The 18,503-nt window shown below is 39.6% G+C and overlaps 3 protein-coding genes across 3 annotated transcripts; all 3 read left to right on the forward strand.

Annotated features, from left to right (window-relative positions):
- Positions 1 to 4,133: 4,133 nt before the first annotated feature.
- Positions 4,134 to 7,428, forward strand: LOC130743138 (uncharacterized). Its single transcript, XM_057595262.1, has 6 exons — positions 4,134 to 4,311; positions 4,507 to 4,836; positions 4,891 to 5,031; positions 5,590 to 6,213; positions 6,407 to 6,815; positions 6,897 to 7,428. The coding sequence occupies exons 1-6, from the start codon at positions 4,134 to 4,136 to the stop codon at positions 7,426 to 7,428; spliced, it is 2,214 nt and encodes a 737-aa protein (XP_057451245.1).
- Positions 7,429 to 11,354: 3,926 nt separating this feature from the next.
- Positions 11,355 to 13,944, forward strand: LOC130739911 (putative pentatricopeptide repeat-containing protein At1g77010, mitochondrial). The gene has a single exon (XM_057592381.1). The coding sequence runs from the start codon at positions 11,416 to 11,418 to the stop codon at positions 13,435 to 13,437; it is 2,022 nt and encodes a 673-aa protein (XP_057448364.1). The 5' UTR covers positions 11,355 to 11,415; the 3' UTR covers positions 13,438 to 13,944.
- A 2,104-nt stretch (positions 13,945 to 16,048) lies between these two features.
- On the forward strand, positions 16,049 to 18,389 carry LOC130739919 (pentatricopeptide repeat-containing protein At1g43980, mitochondrial). The gene has a single exon (XM_057592393.1). It carries the CDS (start codon positions 16,268 to 16,270, stop codon positions 18,155 to 18,157), a length of 1,890 nt encoding a protein of 629 aa, XP_057448376.1. The 5' UTR covers positions 16,049 to 16,267; the 3' UTR covers positions 18,158 to 18,389.
- The last annotated feature ends 114 nt before the right edge of the window (positions 18,390 to 18,503 follow it).

Raw genomic sequence — 18,503 nt, forward strand, 5'->3', positions numbered from 1 at the left:
GGATGAACCGAGTAGGAACTGGGGGGCCGCTGAGGTCGAGGTCCCAAAACAACCACGGGACGGAAATATTACAGCAGAGGAAGTCGTATCAGCTTCCGGAGGGGAGAGGTTTTACCCCAGGATCGTACAAGCCTATGAATGCTGCTACTCCAGGGGCAGGAAGCCAATCAGCACACCCTGAGGTGACATGTTTCAGGTGTGGGAAGAATGGACACTATGCTAACTCATGTCAGAACCAAGGGCCCCGATGTTTCAATTGTAACCAGCCGGGGCATATGGCCGTCGAGTGCAAGGCACCCAAGGCGGAGCCAACTGTTAATGTTGTGAAGGGGAAGCGTACAGCTGCAAGGGGGAGAGTTTATGTCATGGATGGTGAGGAAGCTGATGGAGCAGAATCTAAAACTGATCTCTGACTTATAGTTTCGAGGGCGAAACTATTTTAAGGAGGGTAGTAATGTAAGACTCACGTAGATTAAGCATGTAATTAACTAGTTATGTATCAGCTTAATGGCGATAAGCGTAATTAAACTTAAGATGATATGTTCTTTGTACTCTGTGTGCTTTATATAAATGATGTATTATTAATATTATTAGTATTTTCTCCCTAACCAAATAAAAAAGAAAGAAAGGAAACAAAGTAAAAAGAAAGAAAGAAAAAGAAAAGTTCACGACATTAACATATATGCACTAACGTATATATATGTATATAAATGAAAAAAAAAACACTTGTTTAACACTACTAGACTTGATCACTTAATTTTGCTCATAGTGATCTTAAATTATATCATAGAGTCCCTAATAATTTTTTGGATCATAATTCATCTTCCCTATATTTTTTTATAGCTCTATGAGTTAAATCCTACCCTATCAAAACTAAAACTTACACTTTAACTCCATATCCATATCAGAATTGTTACCTTCGTTGCAAAATATTGTAAACCTGTGCCTAGAAAAGTTACGTGGAAGAAATTTACCCGAGGAAAGACCACGTGTCTTCATTTTACTCAAGGAAAAATGATAATCCAAGCCTACTACCTACCAACAATTGACACATTTCACCCTATGCCATGATACACACAGCTTACTCTTGTATTCTGATCCATTAATCCGTGCGTATACTACTAATCTCGGGGCCTATAAAAAGCAAGTCTGTAGTGTGGATTCAGTATGTCTTTGCAATCTTAAGTAATGTCTCTTCCCTTACGTTCAGATTAAGGTTAGTAGTTCAAAACACATTAGTGCATGAGTTTTAGTGAAAAAAATTGGAGAGGTTGTCTTGAGTGCGAGGAGCGAACTTGTGCTTAATTCAAGTAGCGGGAGTGATCGATTTGGAAAGAGAGCAAGCTTTGCGTTACAAAACTGGACGAAGCACAGGTGAGGACACTTCGCTTCGGCTATTATATTGATTGAAAATATTTGCTATATGCTTGTTGTGAAGGCAACTCACTTGCTAGTTAAGGCTTTAGGTGTCGGGAATTCGACATATATTAATTAGTGATGATTGTGATTGACTGGGGCTTATGCCATTGCTATTTGCTGAGGCTTCGGCTGATTGTTGTGGTTCCTGTCAAACGAGATTGTATGTTATTTTATGTCAAATTCTTGATATTTGTGCATATGTTTCTGCTGGACTATACTGACTAGAACTGATGCATTTGTTATGCAATTGCGGAGTGTGGGTAACACTGGGTTATGTCATGGTGATGGCAGTTTTTGAGAGTGTTGTTGGGCAGGCTATGACAATAGGTCTGAGCCATTTCCGTGTTAAGGATCGAGGCTTTTCCCGGGGATGTCACTTGGGGTTATTGGGAATCTTTGATTTGATAGGTTTTGAAAATAAGAGAATAAAGAGAGCTGATATTTTTGTAAATTAATGACATAATGTATTAACTCATGAAAAAACCTTTTACTTAATAAGAGAATCATTTCAAATGAAACTTAGGTTGTGAAAAAGAGTTTGAAAACGGAAATTGCCGACGGTCCTGGTTTGACAAGGTTGTGAACCTAAGTGTGGACATCGGGGTGATGATCTGCTGTGACGGGAAGGTCACAGAGTGCGAATGGCGCTCCTAATTTTTAAGTGTTGGTTTGGTCATAAAGAGATGAGCTGTTGCGACGAGAGATCACTGAGTGCGAGTAGTACTCTCTTTGCTCTTTGAGTAGTTTGTTTGGCCATCGTGAGGGTGAGCCAGTGTAACTTGAAAGATCATTGAGTACGAGCAATATTCTTTTGATAGTTGAGCAGTTTGTTTGGCCATCGAGAAGGTGAGCCAGGGTGACTAGAAAAGTTACTAAGTGCGTCTAGCACATCTCTCTTGTTGAGGTCTTTGGGTCGAGGGATCGACGTTTACCTTAGGATGTTGTAGAGACAATATACTATAGCTAGACACGCATATCCTGGTGAGGACAACTCGTTGTTTGGCTAACCATACTGCATTCATGCATACATTTCTTGGGGAGCGTGCGGCTTTCCGAAGAACGATATCAGATCGGACTTCAAAGAAGCGAGATACTTCAAGAAGCGAGATGCTTCAGAGAAGCGAGATGCTTCAGTGGAGCGTGCTGCTTCAGCGGAGCGAGATGCTTCGGGTCATCGTGAGGGTGACATTTTATCCGGATCATATTTTGAGCATGGCATTGCATGTCATATCATGCACTTAACTACTTTGATGATTTGATGTCATATGATTTGGGATATGGCCTTCTGTGAAGTAGTAGATTTGTTATGAATATTGGAGGGGTTTGTCATGGACAACCCTCATATTTTATGTAAGCCACGTGATCGATAGATCTGCGTGAGTGAGCGTGAAACTTATAAGTTTGTGATTATGTGTATACTGTGTGACCTACTATTATTTATATACCTATATTCTGGAAGTTGACCCTCGCACGTCATTGTATGTATTGCTTGTGTTTGGGCGGTCGGCGACTGCCAGGTGATGGGCGACGACATTATCAAGTCTCCATGCTTTTCGGGAAGTCGCAGTGGTGCTGCTGATTAGGAGGATCATTGATGATCTGATGAAATGTCACGCCTTTGCATTAGCTTGGTGAAGCGCATCGTAATTCGTTCGTGAGATTGACTACATGTCTGCTGATGCTTGAACCCTGTTGGAGACCGATTGTTCGACCGTCGAGGAGAATCTTTCGGAGGAGGAATAGAGTCTTATGGGCTTGAGCCTTTTGGGTAGAGAGCTTACCGTTGTTGGTTGAAGCTTGTAGGATGGTCATATGAGTTTTTGTTCTCTTTTTATTCAAGGAACGGGCGGATGTCAGGCGTAGAACTATGTATGTGTCTTAGTGGTATTATGGTTTTGGGTTAGTACTTGAGGGTGAGCCGAGTTTTCTTGAAGGATTCGAACCTAACCTAGAGACCTTCTTTTTGTGTTGGCTCAAGAATAGTTGAGCATTAGTTTAACCTTGTGTTTTTCAAATTGAAGGAAATATTTGTAATCAATATTTTATTAATAGAATGGAATTATTCAGTCCATTTACTCTTTTTAGTTGTCAAGTTTTTTTTATTTCCGCAAAAAGTCACCCATATTTTTGGAAAGGTTACTAAAGTGACCCTCAAGAAATCGAGGTGTTACAATGATTTTTCCAGGTACACTTGGATAGAATTCATGAGAGAAAAGTCAGAAACTTTTGATATCTTCATGAACCTGTGTGTGAGGCTTCAGAATGAGAAGAGCTCTGTGATTGTAAGGATCAGAAGTGACCATGGAAGGGAGTTTGAGAATTCTAAATTCTCTGAGTTCTGTGAATCAGAAGGAATCAATCATGAATTTTCAGCACCCATCACACCACAACCGAATGGAATTGTTGAAAGAAAGAACAAAACTCTTCAGGAGTCAGCCAGGGTCATGTTGCATGCCAAGAAGATTCCTCTTAAGTTCTGGGCTGAGGCTTTGAATACTGCATGCTACATTCACAACAGAGTCACTATTAGAGCTGGAACTTCGTTTACTCAGTATGAAATATGGAAAGGTAGGAACAAAGCAAGACTGGTTGCTCAGGGATATACTCAGATAGAGGGAATTGACTTTGATGAAACATTTGCACCAGTAGCAAGACTGGAGTCTATAAGATTGTTGTTGGGAGTTGCATGTCTTCTTAAGTTCAGACTCTACCAGATGGATGTCAAGAGTGCATTTCTGAATGGTTACTTAAATGAAGAAGTATATGTAGAGCAACCTACAGGGTTCATAGATCCTCATCATCCAGACTATGTATACAGATTAAGGAAAGCACTGTATGGATTGAAGCAAGCTCCCAGAGCTTGGTATGAGAGGCTTACTGAATTTCTTGTTAGTAATGGATATTGCAAGGGAGGAATTGAAAAGACCTTATTTGTTAAGAATGACAAAGGAAAGCTCATGATAGCACAAATCTATGTGGATGATATAGTTTTTGGAGGGATGTCAAACACGATGGTGGAGCATTTCGTTCAACAAATGAAGTCTGAGTTTGAAATGAGCTTAGTTGGTGAGTTGAGTTATTTTCTAGGTCTACAAGTGAAGCAAATGGAGGATTCCATGTTTATCTCACAGAGCAAATATGCCAAGGGCTTGGTCAAGAAGTTTGGTTTAGAGAAGTCAGGTCACAAGAGAACTCCAGCTGCAACTCATGTTAAATTAACCAAGGATGAGCTAGGAGAAGATGTTGATCAAAGTCTCTATAGAAGCATGATAGGAAGCTTGTTATATCTTACTGCTAGTAGATCTGACATCACTTTTGCTGTTGGTGTGTGTGCCAGATACCAAGCTGCTCCTAAAGCAAGTCATCTACTGCAAGTAAAGAGAATCATCAAGTACATCAGTGCTACAAGTGATTATGGTATTCTCTATACTCATGATACAAACTCTTCTTTAGTTGGATATTGTGATGCAGATTGGGCAGGTAGTGCAGATGACAGAAAGAGCATATCAGGAGGTTGTTTCTTTTTAGGAAATAATCTAATCTCGTGGTTTAGTAAGAAGCAGAACTGTGTATCTTTATCAACCGTAGAAGCAGAGTATATTGCTGCCGGAAGTAGTTGCACACAACTCATGTGGATGAAGCAAATGCTCAAGGAGTATGATGTTGAACAAGATGTCATGACATTGTATTGTGACAATCTTAGTGCAATCAATATTTCCAAAAATCCTATTCAGCACAGCAGGACCAAGCACATTGACATAAGACATCATTTTATCAGGGAATTAGTGGAGGATAAAATTGTCACTTTGGAGCATGTTACGACTGAGAAGCAATTGGCTAACATATTTACAAAGCCCCTTGATGCAAGCACTTTTGATAAATTAAGAGGAAATCTTGGGATTTGCCTCTTTGAAGGAGCATAGAAATTAACGTTCCTAAAGGTGTTAACGGCTAGTTTTACTTTTCTCATCATTAACTGCCGTTGTGATGTCAGCAGAAAGAAGGCTACTTCTTTGCTCAACTTCTATATAACCTCCTTCAACGGGCAAATTATCTCTATTCAACCGATTGTACTTCTTCGTTTTGCAAGTTTTACCTTCCTTCATTTTCAATTTCTCATCAATTTTCTGTGTTCAAAGTGTTGTTTCACTTTAATCATCATGTCTGAAGCATCAGGGAAGCACGACTCTGTCAAGGCCAAGGTTGAAAGAACTCCACTTGGTGTGAAATGCATGGGCCTCAAGAGTGGTTCATCAGGTTCTAAGAAGAAGTTTGAGAAGAAGATAACCAAGATTCCATCAAGAAAGGTGTATCAGTCTCAAGCTCGTGACAAGACTACCTCAAATGCTCCTATTATTGAAGATGTCACATATGAAGAAGAACTTTCTGCTGAAAACTCTCCCATTGGTTCTAATCAAGATGTTGTGCCCGATGTTAGGGCTTCTGTACCTGCATATGTTTCAACTCAAGAAATTTATGGGAAGGAATCCACTGCTCGTGAAGATTCAGGTGTACCCACTCATTCTAATGGCTCTTCTTCTCCTTCGAAAGAGGATGAACCAGTGCATGTGACCATTGATGATTCTCAGTCCAAGGAATCAAGCCAGGCTCCTGCCTCTGTACAGAACATCTCTGATGATGTCCCGTTAACTGCCTCTCTGCCTGATAGTGTTGCTGCAAGGATCAAGAGAAAAAGAAGGGTTCCTGATGTTGAAGAATCTCCTGCTCCAAAGAAGAAGACCAAGTCCACTCCAGCAACTTCCAAGTCTAAGCAAAAAGATGTGAAGGGAAAAGGTAAGAAACAGGAAGTTAAAATCCAAGAGTGTCAAGAAGAAGAAGGTTCCACTTGCTGCTGAGGAATCTGGGTCAGATGTTGAGGGGGATGTCGAGGACATCTTGCCTTCTGAGAAGAAGAAGTATGCAGGAAAACGCATTCCTCAGAATGTCCCTGCTGTTCCTATTGACAATGTGTCCTTTCATGCTGAAGGTCATGTTCAGAAGTGGAAGTATGTGTGCCAACGCAGAGTTGCCAAGGAAAGGGAAGTTGGCTCTGATGTACTTGAGTGCAAGGAAGTTGTTGCACTTATTGAAAAGGCTGGACTGATGAAGACCATTCTCAAGGTGGGAAGGTGTTATGAAAAACTAGTGAGAAAATTTCTGGTGAATTTGTCTGTGGAAGTGGGACTTCCTGACAGTATTGAGTTTAGAAAGGTGTTTGTCAGGGCAAAATGTGTTGAATTCTCCCCTGCTGTGATCAACAAAGCACTTGGCAGAAGTGCTGTTGAGTTTGTTGATGAGGAGTTGTCCTTGGATGTGTTCGCCAAGGAGATTACTGCTGGCCAAGTCAAGAAGTGGTCCATCAAGAAGTTGCTGTCTACAGGAAAACTGAGTGTGAAGTATGCCATCCTTAACAGGATTGGGGCTGTGAATTGGGTTCCTACCCAACATACTTCTGGAGTTTATACTGCTCTTGCCAGATTGATCTACAAGATTGGCACTTCTACTGCTTTTGATTTTGAGTCTTTTGTGTTTGAACAGACCTTGAAGCATGCTGACACTTGTGCTGTGAAGCTGCCCATATCATTTCCATCTCTTCTTACAGAGATTATTCTTCAACAGCATCCTCAGATCATCAGGGCTGATGAGGTTCCTTTGCCAAAGGGTGTTCCTATTACCCTGGATCAACGATTGTTTATGGAGCCACATGTCATAGACATTGCTGTGCCATTTAGCAGGACTTCTGCCCCTGCTCCTGTGAGTGAATCTAGCACTAAGGTTATTATTGCTGAATTAATGGATATTTCTAAGGTCCCACATGAGACTATTAGGATCAGCACTGCAAGGAAGCTAAAGGTTGATGCTTTGCTTCTCAAGCTTCAAGAGGAAGAAGGTCCAGAGGGTGAGCCAAGTGGTGGTGCTGCTGCACCTCAGGATGCCAACACTGAAGAAGAGGGAGAATCTGAAGATAATATAGAAGACACTGAAGGCGACTCCAGTTCTGATGATTAGTTTGTGGTTCTTGTTTTTTTTCTTTTGGCTGTAGTTTGTGTACTCTTTGCCAAATTTGTGCTAAAAAGGGGGAGTAGATCTGTGTAGCTGTGCAAACTATGTGTTTTGTTGTGTTGATGGCTTTGGTCTGTAACAATTTGAAGACAAGTTGACAGAGGCAAGTAATTGACTAGTTGTTTAGCTACTGTAGGTTCTTGATGCATTTGATGATTAGCTTCTGTTCACACTGCTTCTGGTGTGTTGATTAGCACTTGTTGGATAGTTAGTACTGTGCTTTATGAAGTGTGCTGGTTGTTAGTAATATGCATCATTTGAGGGGGAGTCTGCTACTAAGGGGGAGCTTTGGTTCTCTTTGTTTACTCTCTCTATTCAGTAAGTTGTTTTAGACAAAATTTGACAAAGGGGGAGATTGTTGTTACTTTATTGTCTTGCATTTTGTAAAAAACAACAGGATGTCGAAGCTGATGCCGTGGCATCTGCCTTTGTGTTACTAGGACATCAGTCCTATGCTTGGAACGTTAATTGTGGGCCCTTGTAGATTTTATGAAGATATATTTTTATAGTTACTTGAGGAACAAGTAGCTGTACAGTAAGGGTTTGATTTGTTGGTTGTTATTTGTTGAAACAATCTTTGATAAAAGATTGAGTTTCTATCTTCACGTTTGAATTTTGCAACAATATCTTGGAGATTCAGTTTTGATTTGTTGCTGCTATCTGTTACTTCAGCAAAGCAAACCCTATTGCCCAAGCCACCGCTGCTGAAGACTATAAAAGAACAAAGACCTAAAGCTTGAAGAAAAAGGAAGCTAATAGAGAGATCGAGTGTTTTAGGATTGTCATTGTTCTTTGTTCTTTGTTAATTGTGATCATATCTTGCTCACTGATTCTATAAAGCAAGGTTATGATCTGTGTTGGTTGCATCTGCAAACTCTGATTGTTGATTGTTTATTACCAATCACTGTGGCAGTGATTGAGAGAAAGTGAGATGGGCTCTCATACTTAGGTTGAGGTTCTAAGTAAAAATACACTGGGTAGATTAGGAAGTGAACTATGAACTGTTGTGTTCATGAGTGTCTGTAGTTCCTGAATCTTGAGATAGTGGATTTCCTTTCTTTGGGTGAAAACCCTCCAGACGTAGGTGAAGTTTTTCACTGAACTGGGTTACCAATTCTTGTGTCTTGATTGCTTGTGTTTTTGTTTATTGCTGTTACTGTTAGTCAATTGTCGAACCTGTTGTCCCAGCATCGTGTAGGACATTCGTCCTGTGAGAGAACCAGAGTTTCACTCTTTAATCCAGTAAACAAATAACAGGATCAAGGAATAGCCCCTCAATCGATAACCAATAATAGGATTAAAGTCTATTCTCCTTAATCCAACATCCAATAATATAATCAAGTTCTTTCCTATTTAATCCAATAGCAAATATTAGGATTAAGTTCTTTCCTCTTTGATCCAATAGCAAATAATATGATTAAGATCCATCCTCTTTAATCCAAAGGCAAATAATATGATTAAGGTCTATCCTCTTTAATCCAAAATCAAACAACAGGATTAAGGTCCATCCTCTTTAATCCAAAAGCAAATAATATGATTAAGGTTCATCCTCTTTAATCCAAAAGCAAACAATAGGATTAAGGTCCATCCTCTTTAATCCAAAAGCAAATAATATGATTAAGGTCTAATCTCTTAATCAAATAACCAATAGTATGATTAAGGTCCAACCTCTTAATCAAATAATAAATAATATGATTAAGGTTCAACCTCTTAATCAAATACTCCCTTTGTTTCATAATAACTGTCCACTTATAAACTCTATAAGTAAAATAAATGATGAGAGATAATAATGCATTTTAAAGGATAAAATAGAAAAATACATATAATGTTTTTAATAGTTAACAAAATCTATTACATTCTTAATATGTGTGCATCTTCACTAAGTGGACAGTTATATTGAAACAGAGGGAGTAGTAAAGAGTAGGACTAAGAACAGTCCCCTTAATCAAATAATATAGAATATGAGGTTCATTCCCTCAATGGATGAGGAGTCCGATCTTTCGACCATCTCACTTCAAGTTATATGTGTGAGCAAAAGCTAGCAAACAACGCTTCATCCTTACTCGGATACGTGTCTAGCTAAAGTTCATTGTCTCTATCGTTTTTCCCTAGGGTAAACGTCGGTCCATTGACCAATTGTTTCACAAGCAAAGAGTAGCACCTACACTTAGTGGTTGTTCTAGTCATAACGGCTCCTCCTCTTGATGTTCGCAACCCAAATACTTATCTTTCCTCGAACCTCGGATCGTCGGCCCTTTCCGTTCTTTAACTCATTTCATATCCTAAATTTTCCTCAAAAGGGGTTATCTTTATCATTCAAAGTGTTCTATCTTGAGTTAATTCATTATGGAATTTATTCTCAAAATCAAGTCTTGTGCATTCATTTGTATCAAAATCTAATAAGTCAAAAGATCCCCATTATCCCCAAGTCCTCTTTCATGAGAAAGCCTCGATCCTTCATGTTAGCAGTAGCTCAGACCTTCCGTCGATTTCGCGGGTCCTGTCGTTTCGGTACATTCATATGCTGTTTTAAATTGAGTATTCGGCGATAAAATGTCGAAACTCATTTCAGAGTTTATTTAAAATGAGAGAATGATTTAAACGCAGTCTGCTTCAAAACTGCCGCAGAACTACTTTTTGCAATTGACATCGGATGAGAAAACTTCCTTCACTAGAAAGATTCCTAGCAGCGAAGGATACTTTCTTAGAAGCTTTGAATAGAAAAACCTTTTGTTAAGGGTCTCACTTAAAGTCCGTGCGGAGATAAAGTGTAACTTTATTGGGCTTCCAGAAAGTGAAACTTATCCTGCGTACAGTCTATAGTTCTATATTGGAACACTCGTCATCAGAAAATATCCTGAGGTCTTATTTTCTTGCCGCTGTTGAACTATGTCTTAAACAGTGTTCTAGTGGCAGAAATAGCCTTTTTCGGACACTCTCGACCTTAGCCGGGTGCGAATATGACTCGTGCTATCACTCAAACTGACTCTAGTATCATCCTTAGTCATATTTTGAACTTTCCTCTTCATTACACCTGTTAAACCAACAAACTCTCGTTCAGGTTCCTCTCACGCTTACACAACATCCTAGGCGTGGGTTGAAATTTAATTAATTATACTAATTCTAAAAATGTGGGTCTTACAAACCTCCACCATTGCCATTTTTTCCACTATCACCTCCACCTCCACCATCTACACCACTGCCACCACTGCCACCACCACCACCACCATTGTTATTGTCATCACCACGATCACATACGTCTTCAAGTAACACATGCTTCCACCATCACCAACTCCACCACCACCACCACCACTATTAATGTCAGTACTACCCTCCACCACAATCATTGACACTTCCGCCACCTCTTCCTTCATCACTGTTGCGTCTACCTCCACTCTCCACAACCACCACCACCACTACTAGCACTAATGTGGTCGCCATCCCTGCTGCCTACATTCTCACTTCCATCACCATCATCATCATCATCATGACCTCCGTTGCCACAAGGTGACATTCACCTTCTCTACTACCACCAACTCCTTCGTCACCACTATTCTGTGACATTTAACTCTTATGAGTTAATTTTTTAGGATACATTTATAATTTCATTACATAGATTTAATTGGTTGAATAATTGACCGACATCATTAATTTGGTGTCCTCATCCCTAATCGAGATAAACATCGATCTAAATTTTATAACACTGATTCTCATTGATAATGTAAGGAACTGTGTTGGCAAACGAAATGCAAGTGCCACTGTAAATTACATTTGGTTTCGAAAACATGTTTTCACTCACTAGTAGTATTAACCGGAGTCGAACTCACCTAAATTAATTGAAAAACGAAAAAATCAATCCTACTAGGCAAGTGTATATATAAAGGGAGAAAGAGAGACTTGGCGACGGGTAATGGTTGGAGTTGTAGAAAATGAATGAGTATGGAGTTGCAAGGCATCGGCCGCACGCTTCGCGAAGGGAGACAACTCCACGTCTCCTTCCTCAAAACCGGCATTCTGAACTCCTCCCTCACCACCGCCAACCGCCTACTCCAATTCTACTCCCGCCGCGGATGTCTCGACGACGCCACCCAACTGTTCGACGAAATGCCCCAGACAAACGCCTTCTCCTGGAACACTCTCATCGAAGCCCACCTCCACTCCGGCCACAGAAACGAGTCTCTCCGCTTGTTCCACGCCATGCCCGAGAAGACACACTACTCCTGGAACATGCTGGTTTCCGCGTTCGCCAAGTCCGGTGACCTTCAACTTGCTCATTCCCTCTTTGACTCCATGCCATGTAAGAATGGCCTCGTCTGGAACACTATCATTCATGGCTATTCCAAACGTGGGCATCCTCGGAAAGCGCTTTCGCTATTCAAGACCATGAGTTTAGACCCCTTAGAGATGGTGCATTGTGACGCGGGCGTGTTGGCAACTGTTCTTGGTGCCTGTGCTGACTGTTTTGCTCTTAATTGTGGGAAACAAGTCCATGCCCGTGTCATCGTTGATGGTCTTGAGCTTGAATTTGACAAGGTCTTGTGCAGCTCGCTTGTTAAGTTTTATGGGAAATGTGGTGACTTGGATAGCGCTGCTCGCGTTGCGGGTGTTGTGAAGGAAGTGGATGATTTCTCTTTATCTGCTTTGGTTTCAGGCTATGCAAATGCTGGAAAAATGAGAGAGGCAAGAAGAGTTTTTGATAGCAGGGTTGATCAATGTGCTGTGCTGTGGAATTCTATTATTTCGGGTTATGTGTTCAATGGTGAGGAAATGGAAGCGCTGGCTCTCTTCAAGAGAATGCGTAGGAATGGGGTTTCGGGGGATGTATCAACCGTTGCGAACATTTTGAGTGCTGGGTGTAGCTTGCTTGTTGTTGAACTTGTAAAGCAAATGCATGCTCATGCTTGTAAAATTGGGGTGACTCATGACATTGTGGTTGCTAGTGCTCTGCTTGATGCCTACTCAAAAAGTCAAGGCCCTCATGAAGCTTGCAAGTTTTTTGGTGAGCTCAAAGCCTATGATACGATTTTGCTTAATACTATGATCACTGTGTATTCTAATTGCGGAAGAATTGAAGATGCAAAATGGATTTTTGACACAATGTCTAGTAAAACATTAATTTCATGGAATTCAATCTTAGTGGGCCTCGCTAAGAATGCTTGTCCAAGTGAAGCAATTGATATTTTTTGCAGGATGAATATGCTAGACTTAAAAATGGACAAGTTTAGCTTTGCCAGTGTTATCAGTGCCTGTGCCAGTAAATCATGCCTTGAACTTGGGGAGCAGGTATTTGGTAAAGCTATCACCGTGGGGCTTGAATTTGACCATATCATTTCTACCTCACTTGTTGATTTCTATTGTAAATGTGGTTTTGTTGAGATAGGACGTAAAGGTTTTGATGGAATGATAAAAACTGATGAAGTCTCATGGAATACAATATTGATGGGATATGCTACAAATGGATATGGAAGTGAAGCCCTGACCCTGTTTAGGGAAATGAGGTGTAGTGGTGTGAGGCCTTCTGCCATTACTTTTACTGCAGTCCTTTCAGCCTGTGATCATACTGGTCTAGTTGAAGAAGGAAGAAATTTGTTTGACACTATGAAGCATAACTATAATATAAATCCAGGGATTGAACATTACTCTTGCATGGTTGATCTTTATGCCCGAGCTGGTTGCTTAGGGGAAGCTATAGATCTTATTGAAGAGATGCCTTTTCAGGCTGATGCAAACATGTGGTTTTCAGTATTGAGAGGCTGCATAGCCCATGGAAATAGGACTATTGGCAAGATGGCTGCTGAGAAAATCATTCAGCTTGACCCTGAAAATCCAGGTGCTTATATACAATTATCTAACGTACTTGCGACTTCTGAGGACTGGGAAGGATCAGCACAAGTAAGAGAGCTGATGATAGATAAGAATGTTCAGAAGATTCCTGGTTGCAGTTGGGCAGATTAGTGATGAGAAACTCTGCTGAGCTTCATCGCTTACAGGTGAAGGTTAATCAATCTAAGGAGGATAATTCCTGCATGAAAATAGCTTGAAAGTTGAAACCACCATTACCTTCCAGTTTTTCTGGACTATTTTTGGTATGGACTAACCAATTTTAAGAGAATGAACAGCTTAAAAGCATGTGGCTTTGTTGGGTTAAGTCTTTCTTGCTAACAGTGTTGTGAAAGCAGAGCAGGATGCTAGGAACACACTTTTTTCTCAAAACACATGCTATTCTCTGAATGTAGGACTATCGGCAGCAAAAATTGGAAAACATATTGGCAACTGCACATTATATTCTTTCCTGTAGGCTAGGATGCACGGGTACCGGTACGGTACCCGGTGCGGGTACGGTACCGGGTACAGGGTACGGCATTTTCTGAAAATCCTAGGTGCGGGTACGCCCGGGTACGTTAATAAAGATATATGTATATTTAATTATTTATGTATATAGTGAAGTAAAAATAGAAAATATATGCTATAATCAAACCTCTAACATAGACAATAGCACAGTGAGAGGACCTTCAAGTATAGCGGCGAAAAAACGGCATGCGGTGGTGAGAAAAAGGGCTTGCGGTGGTGAGAGGTTGAGAGCAGTTCACATACATGAGAGAGGAGAAGAGCCAAACAGTGAAACTGAACTGAGAACGTGAGAAATTGAGAGGTGAAATTTAGGGGTAAATAACCTAGGTATTATTTCCTTGCTGGAAAAAAATATTATTAATTTTTTAATTAGTTAATTGGTAAAAAAATTACCCAATTTTTGCATCAAAGTACCCAATTTACGTACCCACACCGCACCGCCCGCGTACCCAATTAATGCTGCCGTACCCAATTTTTCCAGTGCGCACCGGAGCGTACCCACCGCGTACCCGGGCGTACCCGCATCCGGTGCGCACCCGGTACCGGTGCGCTGGCCAAATTCACGTACCCGTGCTTCAGAGCCTGTAGGTGACATAAATCTAGCCGGCCTACGAAAAAATGTTATGCTTTTTGCACCAAAGCATGAGGTTTAGTGCTCTTATAGAGTCCAGTTCGAAGATTCATGTAATGTAGTCAGTTAAGCTTGCAGTTATTGTTCACATCATCTGAAAAAGAATTTGAAATTTGATGGAGAAGGGATACCATAGCAATCTTCTTCCTCTGCTAACAGCGATCTCCGGTTGTTATTGGGGGTGTAAAATTGGAGCACAAAATGGATGTAGTAGTCTGCACAACACATTTTTCTGTGCATCAGTTGCACAATCAGAAGACTAGCTGCTGATATGTCCCATTGAGGGGGTCATTAGATGTTTGAATCCTCTCCAATAAGATTCTCCATAGCCTACCTCCTCCTTGTTTAACCATTGCTTCCTTTATTCAATGACTAAGATTAATCTAAATGAAAAGTAAATTATCAAATTAAATATTTGATGGTGATTTGTATGGATGTAGAGGCTTGAGAGACAAGAAGAAATCTGAATCCAATTATTGATTGTTGACAACTAGTTCTTTCAAAAAAATAACTAGTTGCTTTTGCTATGTTTTTATTTATTTGACTACTTATTGTTATAGTAGTTTTTTTGGGAAGGAAGGCCACTTATTAATTGCAACACTGATACTATCAGTTACTTTTTCCACATGTGTAGAACTTGTAAACTCATTTATTTATTAATGATATGATAAACATTCTCAACTATGAAACAAATAATACAGAATTTTATTATAAAAAATGACTAGCATCACTTTATTAGTAATTAGTAATAACATAAACAATGTACCAAAAAAAGTAATAACATACAAATTCTCTAGAGTCAATCTAATAACACAAGATGCACTTTGATTAAAAACTTATTTTGATTATATGTTCCATTATTTTATTATAAAATGATATATTTAAAAGTTGAGGTTTTGTGCAATTAAAAGTCCACTACTAGAGAGGATTATAGTACTAATAAATTAATTAACAAACTCACACATACAATTGATGATAATTTTTTTTCAAATATGTTTGGAATAAATTCTCAAATATATTTGTCCAATAACACTATCGCTTACAATTTAAGAATAAATCTACTATTAAAAAAAAAAAAAGAATAAATCTAACAAGTGATAACCCAATGCAAATACCTAAGCAAAAATGACAAGAAGTATGCTCACTCAAACTAAGAGGCTAATACACCAAACTAAACCATGTTGCAAAATAAAACCCTTTAGCCAGTACAAAAGTCGTCGAAGAAACCCTAAAATTAATCAAGGGCCCAGTTGATTTTGAACGGAAATAACTCTCATCATCTTTTTTACACAATACTCTTAGTTGATGAAAATTAGATTATCTAATAGTTTAGATTTGGGTAGTGTAGGGGTAGAGTAAGTTTTGATTCACATTTTTTCTACACTTACACCAAGTAAAAGAAGGGAATAAAAGAGAAAATGAGATATATAATAGAAAAATAAGTGAAAAATAAGAAGAAAACTGAAAAGTGAGTGAAAATGAGATGAAAATGGAAGAGAGTATGAATGAAATCTCTATGAAAAAGGCTTGAGTGACTTTCCCATATTGTCCTCAAGAAAACTTTGCAATCACCATTACTTTTTTTTTTCCTTTTTGGTCAAGGAATCACCATTACCCTTGCATAGTTGCATTGAGCAACCGCAGTAAGCAGTTGAAGCCTTGTTCCGAAGATGTGAAACTAACTGTCAACAGCAGAGGCAGAGATGGAGATTCTAGGCTGTGCATAAGCCAGTGTTTGATTTTGGAGTGCTATCGTTCACTCTCAACCGTGCTTGTGTCTGCAGCTGTGGGCGCATCATTTGTATGTACACATTTTTGAAGCAAACACAAGGTCCTTACACATCACTTTCTTATTGTTCTACTCTCCTAGACCACTGTTTATCTCAAAAATCCGTTAACTTTGTCAAAATCGTGCATGCCCATTTCCTCAAATTGGGTCTCAACACCTACACCTATTTGGGCAATCGCTGTCTCGATCTTTACTCCGATTTGGGCCACATTAACGATGCCTTGAAGGTGTTTGATGATATTTCTCACAAGAATTCCACTTCCTGGAACATTTGCTTAAAAGGGTTGCTCAAAAGTGGGCAGCTTGGCAATGCCTGCCAACTGTATGATGGAATGCCTGTTAGAGATGTTGTTAGCTGGAACTCCATGATTTCAGGTTATGCTTCTAATGGGTTTTCTAGTGATGCATTGGAGCTGTTTGTTGAAATGCAAGGTGCTGGTATGAGACCGAGTAGTTTCACTTTCTCCATTCTGACGTCGCTGGTGTCGAGTCCCTGTCATGCTAAGCAGGTTCATGGGAGGATAATCAGAAGTGGGATGGATTTGTCTAATGTAGTTCTTGGAAATTCGTTGATAGCAATGTATGGGAAGGTTGGTCTTGTTGATTATTCTTTTAGTGTGATTTTGACCATGAAGAAGATCGATATTATATCTTGGAACTCTTTGATGTGGGCCTGTCATAGAGCCGGGCACCATGAGCTGGCTCTAGCGCATTTCTATAAGATGCGGGATGCGGAGTTGTTACCTGACCAGTTTACGTGTTCGACTTTGATGAGTGTCTGTTCTAACTTGCGAGATTTGGACAAGGGTAAGCAAGTTTTTGCCTTCTGTTTCAAGGTGGGATTTGTTTATAATAGCATTGTATCAAGTGCTGCTATTGACCTCTTTTCCAAATGCAACAGATTGGAGGATTCTGTTCGGCTATTTACAGAACAGGATCGATGGGATACAGCTCTGTGCACTTCCATGATTTCAAGCTATGCTACACATGATTTAGGGGAAGATGCCCTGCATCTTTTTGTTTTAACCTTGAGGGAGAATATTCGGCCAACGGAATACATGGTTAGCTGTCTTCTGAGTTCTTTTTCCATATTTTTACCAGTAGAAGTGGGTATCCAAATCCATGCTTTGGTTCCGAAATTGGGTTTCGAGTCAGATGCAGTTCTTGCGAGTACACTTGTTCATATGTATGCTAAATTTGGAATTATTGATGACGCCCTGCATATCTTCAATGAAACGAAAATAAAAGATTTGGTATCATGGAACACTATAATGATGGGATTGGCTTACAATGGCAAAGTCTCTGTGACCCTGGATCTCTTCAAGGAATTGATTAGAGAAGGTATGGCACCAGATAGAATAACACTTGCTGCAGTCCTACTAGCATGCAACTATGGGAGTTTTGTTGATGAAGGAATAAAAATATTTTTCTCAATGGAGACAGAATTTGGAGTAAAACCAGGGGAAGAACATTATACATATGTTGTGGAGATGTTGAGTAAAGCTGGTATGCTAAAAGAAGCCATTGACATTGTAGAAACAATGCCATATACAATTACCCTTGACATGTGGAGGTTAATTCTTTCTGTTTGTGTAATTCATGGAGACTTGCAAGTTATTGAAACAGTTGCAAAGGAAATAATGGAGAGGGAACCTCAGGCACCCTTTCCTTACTTGGTGTTGGCTCAGGCATATCAGATGATGGAAAGATGGGAGAGCTTGGTTCGAGTGAGGAAGGATATGGAACAAAAATGTACTAAAGAGTTCATTGGATGCAGTTGGTTTGGAATGAAAAACCATGGGTACACTTTTCAGTCAAATCAGTTACAGCATTATGGTGGCAAGGATCTTTATCTGCTGTTGAATTTACTGGTATGGGAGATGGAGACTGAAGGTTATGTCTAAAAGTTGTATGCTAGCAGCTAGAGAATACATATTTGTTTCTTGCCTGGGATGACACTGAGTAAAAAAATAGAGTTCAGTAAGTTATTATCACAGTGTAAAATTAACTCATCTCACCATTTTGTCTCTAGGGTCTGTTTTTTTATATTAACTTGACTAGATGTGCCAAAATTGTGAAATATAATGTATGTGAAAGTTTATTATATCCTTATAAAAGTAAAGTAAGTTGTATGAATTCATCCCTTCAAAAGTGAGGGTAATTTGGCAATATTAATTATTTTGTTTATTTATCTAGTATTTATTTTAATAAGATATTATCCTACTACCTAGTGTTGCAATAATTTATTAT

The sequence above is a fragment of the Lotus japonicus genome, chromosome 1 (genome assembly GCF_012489685.1).
Source record: "Lotus japonicus ecotype B-129 chromosome 1, LjGifu_v1.2".
Classification (NCBI taxonomy): Eukaryota; Viridiplantae; Streptophyta; class Magnoliopsida; order Fabales; family Fabaceae; genus Lotus; species Lotus japonicus.

Coding starts and splice junctions, on each gene's coding strand:
- LOC130743138 (XM_057595262.1), top strand. CDS start 4,134: ATGGATGTCAAGAGTGCATTTCTGAATGGTTACTTAAATGAAGAAGTA. Junction 5,032..5,589: donor AGAGTATATTGCTGCCGGAA/GTAGTTGCACAC, acceptor TCATGTCTGAAG/CATCAGGGAAGCACGACTCT. Junction 6,816..6,896: donor ACAGGAAAACTGAGTGTGAA/GTATGCCATCCT, acceptor TGCTCTTGCCAG/ATTGATCTACAAGATTGGCA.
- LOC130739911 (XM_057592381.1), top strand. CDS start 11,416: ATGAGTATGGAGTTGCAAGGCATCGGCCGCACGCTTCGCGAAGGGAGA.
- LOC130739919 (XM_057592393.1), top strand. CDS start 16,268: ATGTACACATTTTTGAAGCAAACACAAGGTCCTTACACATCACTTTCT.